The sequence below is a fragment of the Eurosta solidaginis genome, chromosome 5 (assembly GCF_040869045.1).
Source record: "Eurosta solidaginis isolate ZX-2024a chromosome 5, ASM4086904v1, whole genome shotgun sequence".
In the NCBI taxonomy this organism is placed as follows: domain Eukaryota; kingdom Metazoa; phylum Arthropoda; class Insecta; order Diptera; family Tephritidae; genus Eurosta; species Eurosta solidaginis.
In genome coordinates, this window is record NC_090323.1 from 212,713,144 (window position 1) to 212,731,296 (window position 18,153).

An 18,153-nucleotide genomic window follows, 5' to 3' on the forward strand; every position below is an offset into this window, starting at 1 on the left:
AGATATAGAGTTGCATATATCAAATCATCAAAGTCGAAAAAAAATTGATTATGCCATGTCCGTTCGTCGGTCTGTCCGTTAACATGGTAACTTGAGCAAATATTGAGATATCTTCACCTAATTGGGTATGCGGGATTATCTGGACCCAGAATAGATTGTATTGAGCGAAATCGGACGAAACCACGCCCACTTTTTCGATATCGAGAATTTAGAAAAATGGAAAAAATGAGATAATTCAAAAACGAATACCGCTAAGCTAATGAAATTTGATAGGTGGATTTGGTTTTATGGCGCAAAACATAGATTCCAAATAATTTTGTGAGTATGGGCGTGGCACCATCCACATTTAGTAGAAGAAAATTTGGAAGTTTAACAAGCCGTAAATCAAAAGCCGTTAAAATTATTACATTGAAATTTGGCAGAGACTATCCTTGCCAAATTATATAGACTGAGTGCAGATAATCAAAATCGGTTAAAGACTACGCCCACTTTTCCTAAGGGACCTACCTTAATAAGTTAGTTCTAACATACTTAAGTGCACACCTGGGTATATAATGCTTGATTAAACCGAACTAGACACCATTACTTGTTTTAAATGAAATTTGGTGAGTGAATTTATTTTGACGTTGGACGACTGTAACATATATCTCCCAATTGCGAACGATTGTTTGAATCAAAGAGTTTTCGGCATTTCTTCCTCATTTTACCATGCAAAGGTTTTTAATTTCTACAGGTATTGACGTATTGTCTGAAAAACGCGTAAAGATCGGTGGCATTTATAATATATAACCAATTTATCAGACGGGTGGTAGATCGTCATAAGTTCATTATGGAGATAGCTAAAGCCGGGAAGCTTTGTGTATGGTTAGGCTGATTGCACTGAGCGGTCTATGAGGACCTCACATAGACTGAATGAGATTGTAGTGTTACCAGAAACCAGGACCGATGTTATATATAACTCCGTTCTCTTGCAAATACTAGAAGTTTTCAAAGGCCTATGCCACTTACTGTTTCTAGATCTGACAGCTGGAGTCTTAGCGTGGCAAGCACAGGGCACTAGCACAAAACGTGCTCGATCGTTTCCTCCTCCAACCCGCACTTCCTACATCTGCTATCACTGACCAAGCCAAATCTAAAGGCATTTGACGCCAGAAGGCAGCCCCCTATCAGAATACCCATCATGAGTGTACAGTCGTCTCTTTTTAATGAGTAGCTTTGTAAGTCTAAAGTTGTAAGTCATACACATTATCTTCGACATATTGCAAAATGAGCTGCCGTTCCCCATGAGCCAACTCAGTGTAATAAACTTCCTACATACCTCTCGAATATTAGTGGTTGTTCCTGGAATTCTTTAAAACTTACCCCTTTTTGTTAAAATTATCACTTTGATCTTTCACCTACAACAGTTAACTGCTGTAATCCTTTTCTAAGCATCTATGGGGACCTATACTGTTTTGTTACTCCGCTATTTTTCTATACGAAACTATTTTCCAGAAGCCTCACTTCGTGATTAGCGCCCTAATGAGCCCTAAGTTGGGCCCAGTTTTTGCCTCGGCTGTAAATTTTGCAAGTTCTGACAGCTACGAGTTTCTAACTCCGAAGTATAAAAAAAAACATGTCTTCAGGTTAGTTGAAAGAACAAATTGAAAAAATTCATACAGAACATGTTCCAACAATACAAAAATTTGTCCAAAGCTCAGATCGAATTCGGCAATGAAAAATCAGTTGGTAATACAAGCTGTTAAGTGTTTGTCATCAGTTATTCCAATTATTGTTAAAAAGTTTTGCTAAATGACATTAGTCTTTACCTAGATTCATTATCAAAACAAATTCAGTACATTTTTTTATATTATTGATGGGTTAATTAGTATTCAAAAAACAAATATTTCACGGATTTTAGCTGGTGCAATTGACGATTTAACTATCGTATTTTTGCTACTTTTGTCGTTTTCATTGTTATTATTGTTTTTATACTTAGTTGAGCAGAGTTCTCAGAGTATATTAACTTTGATTGGATAATGGTTGGTTGTACAGGTATAAAGGAATCGAGATAAATATAGATTTCCATATATCAAAATCATCAGTATTTGATTAAGCCGTGTCCGTCCGTCCGTCCGTTAACACGATAACTTGAGTAAATTTTGAGGTATCTTGATGAAATTTGGTACGCAGGTTCCTGGGCACTTATCTCAGATCGCTATTTAAAATGAACAATATCGGACTATAACCACGCCCACTTTTTCGATATCGAAAATTTCGAAAAACCGAAAAAGTGCGATAATTCATTACCAAAGAGGGATAAAGCTATGAAACTTGGTAGGTGAGTTGAACTTATGACGCAGAATAAAAATTAGTAAAATTTTGGACAATGGGCGTGGCACCGCCCACTTTTAAAAGAAGGTAATTTAAAAGTTTTGCAAGCTGCAATTTGTCAGTCGTTGAAGATATCATGATGAAATTTGGCAGGAACGTTACTCCTATCACTATATGTATGCGTAATAAAAGTTAGCAAAATCGGAGAGCGACCACGCCCACTTTTAATAATTTTTTTTTTTTAATCAAATTTTAACAAAAAATGTAATATCTTTACAGCATATAAGTAAATTATGTTAACATTCAACTCTAGTAATGATATGGTGCAACAAAATACAAAAATAAAAGAAAATTATCTGAACTCACTTTGTATTGGTATAAAAAATGGCCGAAATCCGACTATGACCACGCCCACTTTTTCGATATCGAAAATTACGAAAAATTAAAAAAATTCCATAATTCTATACCAAATACGAAAAAAGGGATGAAACATGGTAATTGGATTGGTTTATTGACCTAAAATATAACTTTAGAAAAAAACTTTGTAAAATGGGTGTGACACCTAAAATATTAAGTAGAAGAAAATGAAAAATTTTTGCAGGGCGAAATCAAAAGCCCTTGGAATCTTGGCAGGAATACTATTCGTGGTATTACATATATAAATAAATTAGCTGTACCCCATAGATGATGTTCTGGGTCACCCTGGTCCACATTTTGGGCGATATCTGGAAAACGCCTTCACATATACAACTATCACCACTCCTTTTTAAAACCCTTTATTCCTTTAATTTGATACCCATATCGTAAAAACACATACTAGAGTCACCCCTGGTCCACCTTTATGGAGATATCTCGGAAGTCGAAATCCACCTACAGAACTAAGGCCCACGCCCTTTTAAAATACTTATTAACACCTTTCATTTGAAACCCATATCGTACAAACTAATTCTAGAGTCACCCCTAGTCCACCTTTATGGCGATATCTTGAAAGGCGTCCATCTATAGAACTAAGGCCCACTACCTCTTAAAATACTCATTAACACCTTTCACTTGATACTCATATCGTACAAAAAAATTCTAGAGTCAGCCCTGGCCCACTTTTATGGCGATATCCCTAAATGGCGTCCACCTATAGAACTATGTCCCACTCCCCCTTTAAATACTCTTTAATACCTTCCATTTGATACACAAGCCATACAAACACATTCCAGGGTTACCCTAGGTTCATTTTCCTACATGGTGATTTTCCCTTATTTTGTCTCCATAGCTCTCAACTGAGTATGTAATGTTCGGTTACACCCGAACTTAGCCTTCCTTACTTGTTGTTATTGATTATAGGCATTGGTTAATCATATGTCTTGGCAATGTGTTTGGACCGTAAATGCACAATGCTGTTAAACTGTTTGGTATGCAACGTACAATTTTTCATTATCCATACTTCAAGGGATCATTGATTTTATTGTGTAGGCTCACTTTGATTTAACTTTCGTGCAAATAAGTAATTTATAGTAACAATATTGTAATTAGACGATTATACATATAAGCGCTATATACAGTGAGAAGGAGCGAATAGTTTTAAAACACAAATAGGTAACGCCAGAGGGCATTTACTTAGCACCTTTCTTCCCTCTTTAACTAGCCTGGTTCAACAAAACGGGCTAGACATTTAGCCATATTTGGTTAAAGAACTCGCTATATTTGAACAGCTTAATATTAGTCGGATTGTGAAACGTACTTTTTATTTTCTTTCATTGGCGTATCAATAGGGTGCCAGCTATTCCGACGACTAGACTCGGATATAGATAATTTTTATAAATTGTTTGGCTTTATTTGTTTAAAGTTTTTATTTTGAGTGCGCTGATTGAAATTTTCTCTTTGTATATGACATCCTAGTAATATCCTTAAAGGCATTAGAATCCAACGTGATAAAGTCGAATATGAATCGGAAGTATCGAGCCTCGCTGTCGTTCAAAAGGAACCTGGAGCACAGCGATATTGAAGGGAACGACCACCGCTGGGTCTTCTCCTGAGAAGTATCGATGAATATGAGATTAGGGCAACGGACGGATCATTGCGCTATTGCACCAATACTCGCTCAAACGGAGGTGCTTACCAACAAACTCCCTCCGCGGAAGCTGTCAAGATGAGAAGGAAAAGAAGCCAATTCATCACTTTCTCCGCCGTTGTCTTGGACTTCCATCAAGACGATTCAGTTTCCACAGTTTTTCGACAGTCTGGCAGTGGCTGATAAAGTGAATCTTTCACTCCTACTTAAGTTCATCAGTGAATGCAAGTGTTACATTGAGGACCACTTGGAAGTGATCTGGTTGGACGAATGTGCCACTACCCGAAATTTACTCAGTGCACTCACAATGGACAAAAATGTCTCCGAGGAAAAAGTGGGAAACTTCCAATCACGCTCTCTAAGCTAAATCAATCTAACGCTATTGCACCAATGCTCCCTCCGCAGAAGCTGAAAAGGAGTCAATTCGTCAGTTTCTCCACCGACGTCTTGGACTTCAAACAAGACGATTCAGTTTTCACAGTTTTTCCACAGTCAGGCAGTGGCTGGGAAAGTGATCTTACATCAGTGAATGCAAGTGGTATGTTGAAGACCACTAGGAAGTGATCTGTTTGGACGAATGTGCCAACACCCGGCATTCACCGAGGGCACTCACAATGGACAAAAATGTATATGAGTGAAAGTGTGGGAAACTCCCAAGCACGCCCACTAAGCTAAACCAATCTAACCTACCACATTCCCCCCTTCGTGCATGCCTTCCCAATATCAGTAACATTCCTAAAATTCTGTATTTGCACACTCCTTTTAATTTGACTGGTAAACTCTGAGATGATCTTCTTTGTGCTCACCACTTTCCCTTCTATTCGAAACACCTTTTGTGTCTCCTTTTGTTTTCTGAAGCTATTCTAACCTAGGATTTAAATTATCAGCTAAAAGCCGCGATCTGTTATCAAAGCCACATTAATGAGCTCAACGTTGGGCGCATTTTTTCTTTGTAGGGAATTTTTCGAAGTGGAGCATTTAGAAAAAAATTCTTCGTTGTCTTTTTTGAATACCTTTGTCAAAGTAGATAAATAACGTAAGATATCCCGTAGAAATCAATGAGTGAGGATTGTTTGATACACAAAAGCTTTTTTAAGGCTAAATTTCCAACAGTTTTCTCTTTTTCCTCGGAAGCTTCTAGAGGAAGCTAGAGAGGGTAATATTTCTTCTCTGTTTTATCTTGGAAGACGCCCCTTTGTTTGATACACAAAAGCTTTTTTAAGGCTAAATTTCCAATTGACCAGTTTTCTCTTTTTCCTCGGAAGCTTCTAGAGGAAGCTAGAGAGGGTAATATTTCTTCTCTGTTTTATCTTGGAAGACGCCCCTTTGCGCGCCCTTGTTTCCTATGCCCACGAGCAGGTGACGACAAATGATATATTAATGATCCGCGCTTTATTGCAAGACAAGATTCTCGTCCATAAGCATCATCGCCACTACTTCGCCCCGAAGTTTCTTTCCCATTTTACACCCCTACTTGTCTTTGCTGTAGTAGACATATCTTTTGTAGCGTATCTTTTGTATGTCGAATTTGCCAGTCTTCGGGAATACAAAGACCAGACGTGCAGGAGCATGTTCCCCATTTGGAGTCTGAATATATTAGGCTAATGTCTCTCAAATCGTTATGGTTTTTCATCATCTGTAGTGATTTTTACGTGACGGCCCTCAAGCTCCGCAAACACCGCCGCCCTATCCTTTCATTAAAAATGTATGACTGTTTACACTTCGACCGTATTATTTTTATGTTACTGACTTCATCTTTTCGCTTCACTTTCTTTTCAGGTCTCACCTACACTGCCAAGTACCGGGTGGATTGACTACGACTTGGGTAGCGCTTGCCAACAAATGCAACCGACGTAAATGCTGCCAACAAGAAACAAGCAATGCCAAAGAACGTGAGCTGAAAACAAATAACAAAAATCTCAACCAATTTGTGTGCAATAACAAAAACAAAAATGTTAGATACATTGAATATGGCAACGCCTGTTGCCAAGCACGACGATGAAGAGGATGCAAATAATACTGCATTTATTACAACAACTGCTAATATAACAACAAATTCATCGCCATTAAAATCCAAAATACTTTTCAATTGGTTTCGAAAACAAACAAACAAAACCGACGACGTCAACCCAACAACAAAAACGAAAGACTGCCGAGCCAAATCTTTATCCCCAATAAAAACGCATACTCCTACAACAACACCAGCAAGCGCGGTGGAACGCGATGTAACGTTGCGCGATTTTCCTGGTGTACAAAGTTTACGACACCTGTGGAATAAACGCATTAGCGCCAGTGAGGATACAACGCGACGCCAAACTTCCTTCAGCGAAAGTAACAAAAACAAATTAACAAAATCAATAGGTTGTTTAGTACATGCAACGCATGCGCCCACGGAGGCTACAAATTCGTTAGCTAGCGTGAACGGATTTGCTTTGCGACAAAAACGGGCGCATAGTTTACACGATTGCACGCAAGTGGGTGTAGGTAGCGAAGCGATTGCAACTACAAAAGAGTGTGAGCCGGAGATTGATTATTTACACCGTGAAAAAGATAATTTTTATAAATACAAAACGGCGGAGCAAGCGGCAAAACATATAGCGCGTGAAGCGCGCGTGCGTATCAAAACGACGCGGCGCGTCACCGCAGGCATAGTAAGCAGTGAGACGCGCGATGATTCGGCACATTTTCCAGCAGTGAGGGCAAGTGAACGCGGCGAACGTATACATTGGTTACGTAGAGAGGATATGACGGCCAGGCACGCTGAGGGTAGTGAAGTGCCATTTGGCCATGAAACAATAACCACGTCAATGGCCGCATTATCAGCTGACACGGTGGTTATCAATGAAGCGGGTGCGAATAATGCAATACCAAAAACAACAGAATTGTTGGCAATAACGCCAGCAAGTGTTGGCCAAGAGCACCGCTTCCCCGCTGATTCTTCAGATAACGAAACGCAAACAACTAATAATTCGCCACGGCATACAGTCAGTCGTAAGCGAAGCGCGCAACGTGAAACAAGCCATACAACGGTCGCGAAACGCAGTAGTAGTGATACGAACAAATCAAATTCGTCATCAGCAGCGGCATCTCCAACGAATGGTACAAATACAGGAGGACGTAGCGCGCGCCGTACCGCTTCCTCCTTGTCAACATCATCGGGCACGGCGCGCAAGTATAGCTTTAAAACACATACGCGCACATATCACACGCCGCGCAAAATGAGTCAACGTGATAGCGGCGGCACCGGTGCAGGAGGTGTTGGTGGCAGCGCGTCTAACTTTGTTCCAGCAGGTGGTAGTATTGTAGCCAAGTTAACACAACAATTCAACGAAATGATACAAAAAGATAAGAAGCTATTGGAAGAAGTGAAACGCAAGAACGGTGTGTTGATGTCGCGCGGTGGACACGTTTACAAAGTAGTAGAAAATCCGCTTGCGACGGACAGCAGCCACAAGCATGCATCACCAAGCGTGAGTAGGAATAGTTCGCGAGGCTGTGATGTCGTAACAACTGTGGCGCGCACTTCAACTGTGCAACGGAATATTAAGAAATTCGAGAGTGGTCGTGGTGTATCGAATGAAAAGCCTGTGGTGCCAGCGAAGAGCGCGCAGGTTTTACAAAAACTGCGCGAGCTGAACAAGCAACAACAAACTAGTCTAAATAATGAAGTGGGCATAGCTGGAATCATACGTTTGCAACCCAAAATTCCAACGCCCTCAATGCCAAATGAGCTGCAGTTAAAACTTGAGTTGAAAAAAGCGCAATTAGCGTTGCCGCTTTCGCCACCGCTCGAGGTAGTAAAAGAGGAGTCAAAAACACCGCTGGAAGCATACGAAAAATCGTTGGCGCCCAGTCAAATAGGGGATGGCGCTGTAAGCCCGCAACCTGTGGCGAACGTGCTGGAAACAAATATTGCAGAAAACGCATGCGAAACAAGGGATAACGGAAAGGAGAACGAAAGTGTCACAAAAACGTTTAATGAAGTCGAGCTCAAAGATGAACGCGACTTAAAAACAAATGAGGAACAAATTAATGAAGGGCACAATTGCAATGAAACGCAAATGCTGAGTTTGCCTAATGTCAGAGCTGTGGAAATCGATACAAAAACCGCTGTAGGGCAAATAACTGTTGTGAATGAAGAAACTAATGATGCGAAAAGTCACACGATTTGCATATCTGCAATAAAAACTGAAGTAGCAATAAACAAAGCAGAAGTAAATGGAATAGCGCAGCTTGGATTTCCCACGAGCTCAGGCGATGTTGCAAGAACAAAAACGAGTGACGCTCTTACAATAGCAACAAATGTGCCGCTGTCAACAATGTCGACAATGCCAGCCGAAGCTGTCGTCAATAACAATGACGACGATAAATGCGATGCGGCCAATAATGCCGCTGCCAATGATACAAGTAACGATGAGAAGACGAAGCAGCGCAAACACAAATATGCGAAAATTTATGAAAAGTTCCGTTTTAGGTCACCATTTGTTGGTGGAGGTCAAAACAGCAATAAAAAGCAGAAGGTGTTAGTGAATGACACAAAAGAGGAGTCAGCGATAGTATTAGTGGAAGATGCACCAAAAATGCTGGAAGCAACAATGGCAGATGCGATAATGACTAAAACAGTGACATCAACGCACGCTGTGACATTAAACTCGACACCATCATTCTCAGCCGCAGAGTCATCCACGTCTATAGAGACTTTAACAGCAACGAAGACTAGTTTCAAAATTGAAGAGGACACTGACGCAATTAACGCTATCCCATCATCAAGGACCGAACCTGAATCGAGGCTACTTGCCGCGCTTGAGCTTATCGATCACAAACTTAAAGATCTCGCTGTCAACGAAGATGAGGAAAATACGGTCGCGCTATTACTATCGCCCGAAGACGACTTTGAGCAACGAATATTGCCGAATAACTCTTTCGTATTTCAAGCGAGCACTAAGCAGGTTGCTAACAACAAATTAATAGTCGCGCAAGCAGTAAATATAACTTTAGTGAATAGCATTGAAGGCGAGCAATTGGAATTGGAGCAAAAAGAGCTACAGCGTCAACAATGCGACTATAGTGAGATGGTGCGCCCGCTTAGTGTAAACATTGTGCAACCAGTGCTAGCTGAACTTGAGAAGGACGAGCGCGAGAGAGAACAATCTACGACAGTCAACGAGCCAATGTACGAACCAATTGACACACAAACGGGCGAAATAAAGACTGAAACGGACGAGGCTATAACGGAACAGGCAATAGCAATAACGTTGCTCTCCAAGAGTAATGCGTTAAATGCAGAGCAATTTGGTGAAACCAGTGAAGTGGAAAATGCGCGGTCTGAAAGAAGTGAATTAATTGATGATATCTACCAAACAGTGGATGAAGCAAAAGCGAACGAGGCAGCGCACGCAATCGCAGAAGCCACAAACACTACACTCTTGGCAGATTATGAGTCGATAGCAGGGTCGTGCGAGCATGCGACACCTGCAGGCAATGCTGGCACCTGCAATCAAACAGTCAAACCCTTATACGATGGCTATGAGATTTGTGAGCCACCAGCAGACGCGTCGCAAGCACTGCCAAAAGCTATTGCGCTACCAGATCACAAGCCACATAGTATCATCCCTAAGTTTTTACAACAAACATATACAGGAAGTGCTAATGTACGCAATACCAATGATGAACTACCAGAGTTACCGAAACCCAAACGACGTTCACCTAAATCGCCTATGCCTGGAAAACGTTCACCCATAACAATTGCCGCACGCAATGCGTCAAATTCACGGAACGATTTGAAAAATACAACCGCGGGTGTTTGTAGTAAGAGTAGCAGTAATAGCACCTTAACTGCTTTGGATGATCATGATGATGATCATCATTATTATGCCGATGATGAAAATATCTATGATACCATTAAAAGCTCGAATCACTGCTACGAATCAGTGCATGCAGCGAACAGAGCATTGCAAAAGTCCTCAAGCACTGTTACCAAAAGTGGTAGCGACAGCATTTCGGTCACCTCTAATTGCTATGAGAGCATATCACATTATCGGCTCACGAGTCATAGTAATAGCGCCAGCAGTGGTGGTGGCCATTTAGGTAGTAGTAACGGTTCCACACTCACGATATCATCAGATCACAAAACAAATAGCTTGTACGAAATGTCAGTAGCGGCGAGTTTGATTTATGGTACGGGTAGCATGGGTTCGCGTCAATTGATTGTAGAAAAGTCGAGCGGTGCGAGTATTGCGGGACGCATACGCGGCGTTGATGATTGTGCTAATAGTGATGTAAATAGTGAAGGTTCAACAGGTGCTAAGCACTATTATGCGACGCACGCTGGTGCTGTGAGTGATAATAGCGATGAATGGGTTGATATATCAGATCCGGAGGTTGAGGGCGCTGCGCAAGATGTGAAGCCACAATTTATTGTGTAAGTGCTTTTTTGAAATTTTTTGTTTCATTTTTAGTTTTACTTTCGATCTATTTTTAACATGTGATAATTCAGCACAAATGCTTGAAAGTAATGTAAATTTCAGGCAAATTATTTTATTATTGTGAAAACCACGCAGCTGAACGTTCAACGTTTTGTCTTATCTAATCAGTTTTTTTGTTTATGTTTGCACATGATAATTGTTCTTCATAACCTAACTAATTATGTAATGTGTGTATGTGCGCCTATATTTTAGTATCTCAAAATTTTTTATCAGCGGGTGCATTAACGCATACTGTGAAAACATATTTTTGATTCAGATAGATTAAGGTGTGCCTGAAATATGGGCATCGATATAGCACTTGTGTATTTGAAAAAAAAAAGCGGTGAGTACCAAGTACTCGTGATGTTCGATTTGTAAACGTACAGGTTTACGTCTAGAAAACTAATGTTGTTAAACTAACTAATTAATTGACTAGAGGTCGCCCAGAAGTTGAAGTTAAACAATAACAGGGGTAATTTTACTAGTAACAAAGAATTTCGGGCTATGGGATAAGAGCTTCGTCAATAAGTTATAGGTAATAATCGCTACAGACAAGTTATTGATTATTATATTATTATCGAAAGCCAATTTAACGTCGAATTATCTGTTTGTTATCGGCTTCTTATAGTAAATTATAATAATAATTTGATAATTAAAAAAATATTGTGAACGACGTCTAAAATTCATTAAAATTTTACGATGTGAAAGTTTCATCGGTATCTGTTACATGTCAAACCAATGAGTCGTCGATAACAAACCCATAACAAATCGATAACTTTTCAATAACTAAGTCGATACATGTTTGATAACAAATCGATAAGACGCCTTTAACAAATTGGTAAAGCGCCAAATACACGGCACGAACATTTCCGCGAACATTCCCGTTATGTCATGTTTCTGCGACCTTTTCTGTCGTGTATGGTGGTGTTTGCCAGTTCGCGCAAATGTTCGCCAAATATCAAAATATTTTAATTTTTGGCGAACATTTGCGCGAACTGTTCGTGCGTGTATGGCGAAATAGCTCACAATCGTAGTAATTTCTGAACGGAACAGACGTGCGCGGAAAAGTAAAATGGACAATAAAAAATTTCTGAGTGAATTTATTGAAATGTATAAATTTTTTTTTACGCTTAATGGCCACAGCGAGCAATATTGCTGCAGCACAATTGTTGTCCGTATTCATCGCTGTCTGAAAGAGAACTAATGTTCGGCCAAAAGTTCGTATGGTGTATGGCCAAAGCTGCGAACAAGATTGCGGAATATTCGCGGAAATGTTCGTGTCGTGTATTTGGCGCTGAACACTTCGTTAACAGATCGATAAATTTTCAATAAAAAATCGGTTAATTTTTGATAACAAATTGATAAAAAAAACCTATAACAAATTTGGTTACACTCCGATAGTAAACCGATAAAGTAAATAAAGAAAACAAGGTGCGATAAGCTCCGATGATATTTTCAGCAAAGTTTCTCTTCCAATTTGCGTTGTGCTCCTTTTTAATTTTCCCTGCAAATTGGTGGGGTGGAACTTACATGTTTCATGCCTACTCCGAACTGAGTTTTCACTGAGCAGCTTTTGACGCAGAATAGAAAATTAGTAAGATTTTGGACAATGGGCGTGGCACCGCCCACTTTTACAAGAAGGTAATTTAAAAGTTTTGCAAGCTGTAATTTGGCAGTCGTTGAAGATATCATGATAAAATTTGGCAGGAACGTTACTACTATTACTATATATGTGCTAAATAAAAATTAGCAAAATTGGATGAAGAACACGCCCACTTTTTAAAAAAAATTTTTTTTAATTCAAATTTTAACAAAAAATGTAATATCTTTACTGTATATAAGTAAATTAAGTCAAAATTCAACTCCAGTAATGATATGATGCAACAAAATACAAAAATAAAAGAAAATTTCAAAATGGGCGTGGCTCCGCCCTTTTTCATTTAATTTGTCTAGGATACTTTTAATGCCATAAGTCGAACAAAAATTTACCAATCCTTCTCAAATTTGGTAGGGGCATAGATTCTATGACGGTAACTGTTCTCTGTGAAAATGGGCGAAATCCGTGAAAGCCACGCCCAGTTTTTATACACAGTCCACTGTCTGTTCCTTCCGCTCGGCCGTTAACACAATAACTTGAGCAAAAACCGATATACCTTTACTAAGCTTAGCCCACGTACTTATCTGAACTCACTTTATCTTGGTATAAAAAATGGCGGAAATCCGACCATAACTACGCCCACTTTATCGATATCGAAAATTACGAAAAATGAAAAAAATGCCATAATTCTATACCAAATACGAAAAAAGGGATGAAACATGGTAACTGGATTGGTTTATTGACGCAAAATATAACTTTGGAAAAAACTTTGTAAAATGGGTGTGACACCTACCATACTAAGTAGAAGAAAATGAAAAAGTTCTGCAAGGCGAAATCAACAGCCCTTGGAATCTTGGCAGGAATACTGTACGTGGTATTGCATATATAAATAAATTAGCAGTACCCGACAGATGATTTTCTGGATCACCTGGTCCACATTTTGGTCGATATCGCGAGAACGCCTTCACATATACATCTAAGGGCCACTCGCTTTTAAAACCCTCATTAATACCTTTAATTTGATATCCATATCGTACAAACACATTCAAGAGTCACCCCTGGCCCACCCTAATGGCGATATCTGGAAAAGGCGTCCACCTATAGACCTAATGCCCACTCCCTCTTAAAATGCTCAGTAACACCTTTCGTTTGATACCCATATCGTACAAACACATTCTAGAGTCACCCCTGGCCCACCCTAATGACGATATCTCGAAAAGGCGTCCACCTATAGACCTAATGCCCACTCCCTCTTAAAATGCTCAGTAACACCTTTCGTTTGATACCCATATCGTACAAACATTCTAGAGTCACCCCTGGCCCACCCTAATGGCGACATCTCGAAAAGGCATCCACTTATAGACCTAATGTCCACTCCCTCTTAAAATGCTCAGTAACACCTTTCGTTTGATACCCATATCGTACAAACATTCTAGAGTCACCCCTGGCCCACCCTAATGGCGATATCTCGAAAAGGCGTCCACCTATAGACCTAATGCCCACTCCCTCTTAAAATGCTCAGTAACACCTTTCGTTTGATACCCATATCGTACAAACATTCTAGAGTCACCCCTGGCCCACCCTAATGGCGATATCTCGAAAAGGCGTCCACCTATAGACCTAATGCCCACTCCCTCTTAAAATGCTCAGTAACACCTTTCGTTTGATACCCATATCGTACAAACATTCTAGAGTCACCCTTGGTCCACCTTTATGGCGATATCTCGAAAAGGCGTCCACCTATAGAACTAAGGATTACTCCCTTTTAAAATACTCATTACCACCTTTCATTTGATACCCATATCGTACAAACATATTCTAGAGTCACCCTGGCCCACCCTAATGGCGATATCTCGAAAAGGCGTCCACCTATAGACCTAATGCCCACTCCCTCTTAAAATGCTCAGTAACACCTTTCGTTTGATACCCATATCGTACAAACATTCTAGAGTCACCCTTGGTCCACCTTTATGGCGATATCTCGAAAAGGCGTCCACCTATAGAACTAAGGATTACTCCCTTTTAAAATACTCATTACCACCTTTCATTTGATACCCATATCGTACAAACACATTCTAGAGTCACCCCTGGCCCACCCTGATGGCGATATCTCGAAAAGGCGTCCACCTATAGACCTAATGCCCACTCCCTCTTAAAATGCTCAGTAACACCTTTCGTTTGATACCCATATCGTACAAACATTCTAGAGTCACCCCTGGCCCACCCTAATGGCGATATCTCGAAAAGGCGTCCACCTATAGACCTAATGCCCACTCCCTCTTAAAATGCTCAGTAACACCTTTCGTTTGATACCCATATCGTACAAACACATTCTAGAGTCACCCCTGGCCCACCCTAATGACGATATCTCGAAAAGGCGTCCACCTATAGACCTCATGCCCACTCCCTCTTAAAATGCTCAGTAACACCTTTCGTTTGATACCCATATCGTGCAAACATTCTAGAGTCGCCCTTGGTCCACCTTTATGGCGATATCTCGAAAAGGCGTCCACCTATAGAACTAAGGATTACTCCCTTTTAAAATACTCATTACCATCTTTCATTTGATACCCATATCATACAAACACATTCTAGAGTCATCCCTGGCCCACCCTAATGGCAACATTTCGAAAAGGCGTCCACCTATAGACCCAATGCCCACTCCCTCTTAAAATGCTCAGTAACACTTTTCGTTTGATACCCATATCGTACAAACATTCTAGAGTCACCTCTGGCCCACCCTAATGGCGATATTTCGAAAAGGCGTCCACCTATAGACCTAATACCCACTCTCTCTTAAAATGCTCAGTAACACCTTTCATTTGATTCCCATATCGTACAAACACATTCTAGAGACACCCCTGGTCCACCATTATGGCGATATCTCGAAACGGCGTCCACCTATGGAACTAAGGATCACTCCTTTTCAAAATACTCATTAACAGCTTTCATTTGATATCCATATCGTACAAACATATTCTAGAGTCACCCCTGGTCCACCTTTATGGCGATTTCTCGGAAAGGCGTTCACCTATAGAACTAAAGCCCATTCCATTTTAAAATACTCATTATCACCTTTCATTTGATACCCATATCGTACAAACACATTCTAGAGTCACCCCTGGTCCACCTTAATGGCGATATCTCGAAAAGGCGTCCACCGATAGATCTAAGGCCCACTCCCTCTTAAAATGCTCAGTAACACCTTTCATTTGATACCCATATCGTACAAACACATTCTAGAGTCAGCCCTGGTCCACCTTTTTGGCGATATCCCTAAATGGCGTCCATCCATAGAACTATGGCCTACTCTCTCTTAAGATACTCTTTAATACCTTCCATTTGATACACATGTCATACAACCACATTCCAGGGTTACCCTAGGTTCATTTTCCTACATGGTGATTTTCCTTATTTTGCCTCCATAGCTCTCAACTGAGTATGTAATGTTCGGTTACACCCGAACTTAGCCTTCCTTACTTGTTTAACATAAAAAGGTGCAAGTGCGGTGCGTTGAAGCGGGGCAGCAGGCAAACAAATGTAATGAGTTTTCTTTGAATTGGCCAATTGCAATTGTACTCGTATTGTGAAATTATGCAATTCAAACGTTTTTTGTGCCACAGTCTTGTTTCTAAATTTTTGATGTTACTTTGTTGAGTCCATGATCTTCGGTGTGGTAGGCGGAGCACGCTATCGCCACATGACGGCGGCCGCAAATCGATAACTATTCGATAACAAACCGGTATTTCGTTTTTAAATAATCAATAACTCATCGAAAACTTTTTTTATCAATACCAAGTTAATAACACAATCAATAACTCGTCTTTGCATCGTCGATAGCACACCGATACCAAAGTGATGACTCGTCGAAAAGAATAACACGCTTACTTTCCGTCAATAATAAACCGATAACTCATCGATGACATATCTCATCGTTAACACTTCGATAATAAAGTGGAAACACTCAATCCGATCTCTGCTTTTGCTTTGGTTTTGACTTCTAATCTTTCCTTCCTTTTGCTTTCCTTTTTTTTTCTTTCCTCCTACCTACCACGCACTTTATGATATGGTTTAGTGAATACACTTAGCTTACATTCTAGATTCAAATATATCCTGAGTTTGGTTTAACCAGATTTTTCCTGTTTAATCCTCTTCAATCCACTTTCTTTCTCGTATCAACCTAAATAGAAGCAATACTATCGAAAATCGTATATATATCCATTCATTTGACTAATTTTGTCTGTAGTCCTGTACATCGGTAGAGAAAAAGCTGTTTCGACTTATTTTTTATTGGAAACTGTTGGTAAACGCCACCGTCGAAGTAGACATTGCAATAGTGCAATTACCCGTTGGAAGAAAATGCCATAGTCATAAAGCCGATAGGTTTGACTCACATGTAGTTTTTGGAGTATGTTTGACCCTACCGCAAAGACTACAATATCTCTTTTCACCGGAACAAGTTAGAATTGTTGCGCTGTACACACCAGCTCTATCTGAAGGCTTTTTTTCAGGTATAATATGATGCCCCCATTGGGACTAACTCCGTACAGGTTTTTATGCTGTCCTTCTGTAAACGTTCAAAGTGCCATTTCCTTAAGCTCAAGAGTCCTTGGAATGAACTGAATAGTTAAAAGTATCATTAACCCGGCAGCATATGTTACCACTAGTACCAAAACGTGTCAGTACCGGAGGCTGATGTTTTAATATCCATCTAGGGATTACCGAAATCCTAAACATTCTCCAAGGCTTCGGAGAGAATGTTATGTCACAAAAACAGCAGCAACAACCGCGTATACTCGGGCAGGCCAAAAAAACACTCCACCGCTTTTAGAATAAAGAAAGAATGGCTTATTGTCGTGTAGTCTTTGGCTTTTGCGTGGTTTTGTTTTCCTGCATAAGGAATGCGCACGCGTAAGCTTTTACTGACTTTTGATGCATAACCAACTTGTAGGCATCTTGAAAAGTGAATGTTGTATGAAGGCATGAAACTTCCGCCAGCGTCTTGCTTGAAGGCCGCAATCATCCTTGCCGATTTCGCCGATTTTGAATGCCAGAGATATTTCATAGCCTATGATATTGTAACGAATTTTGGGAAATTCCTGATTATTATCCAGTTTCCGTTATAGTTCGAATCGCTGAGCTGTCAAATAAATAACTCAGATATTCAGTATAACTTATTTAGACTACTTTGGGAGTAGTACAATTATCGCGTACTTCACTGAAGCGTGCTAACATCAAACTGACTGAATATATCTCAGCTTGCGCTGCTTTTTTACTCTCTGTGGACTCGTTCGCATATTTCTCCTGAGGTCCAGACTTTTCAGGAACATGCCTTCTGGAACAGTTGTGTCTCATACTTGGTTATTTTGCTATATGCGTTTGTATGTGTGAGTAACAACTTCTGCTCTTAGCTGATGATAACGTGATCTGTGATTATTTCTCTTTCTTATTCGCTCTTCTCTGCTGACTACATATGTGTATGTGAAGTAATCTCTCTGCTTCAAGCTGGTGGTTATGTATATGTGTGGCTGCTTACTTTGATGTTTTCATGTACATAAGTCTGGCGGCTTGCTTTATTATTGTTGTGGATTTATTCTGACTTCCGAGTTCGCTTCCATGCACTCTGAGAACATGAGCAAGCAGTTTGAATGAAGTCATGACAAATCTGAATGAAACTCAGGGTACCTGTCCACCCTAAGATGGGGCTATTAGCG

General features: G+C 40.2%; 2 protein-coding genes across 3 annotated transcripts in view; one reads left to right on the forward strand and one right to left on the reverse strand.

The window, feature by feature from the left end:
• BBS1 (Bardet-Biedl syndrome 1) overlaps positions 1-18,153 on the reverse strand; it is a 272,737-nt gene that overhangs the window by 146,312 nt on the left and 108,272 nt on the right. The gene's annotated exons all lie outside the window — the stretch shown is intronic.
• Positions 1-18,153, forward strand: part of Exn (Ephexin) — a 212,208-nt gene that overhangs the window by 111,574 nt on the left and 82,481 nt on the right. For both annotated transcript variants that reach the window (XM_067788067.1, XM_067788066.1), the window contains one exon: positions 6,158-10,799. In XM_067788067.1, the coding sequence (XP_067644168.1) occupies positions 6,331-10,799 (4,469 nt within the window). In that variant the 5' untranslated portion in view covers positions 6,158-6,330. The remainder of the gene's footprint in view (positions 1-6,157; positions 10,800-18,153) is intronic.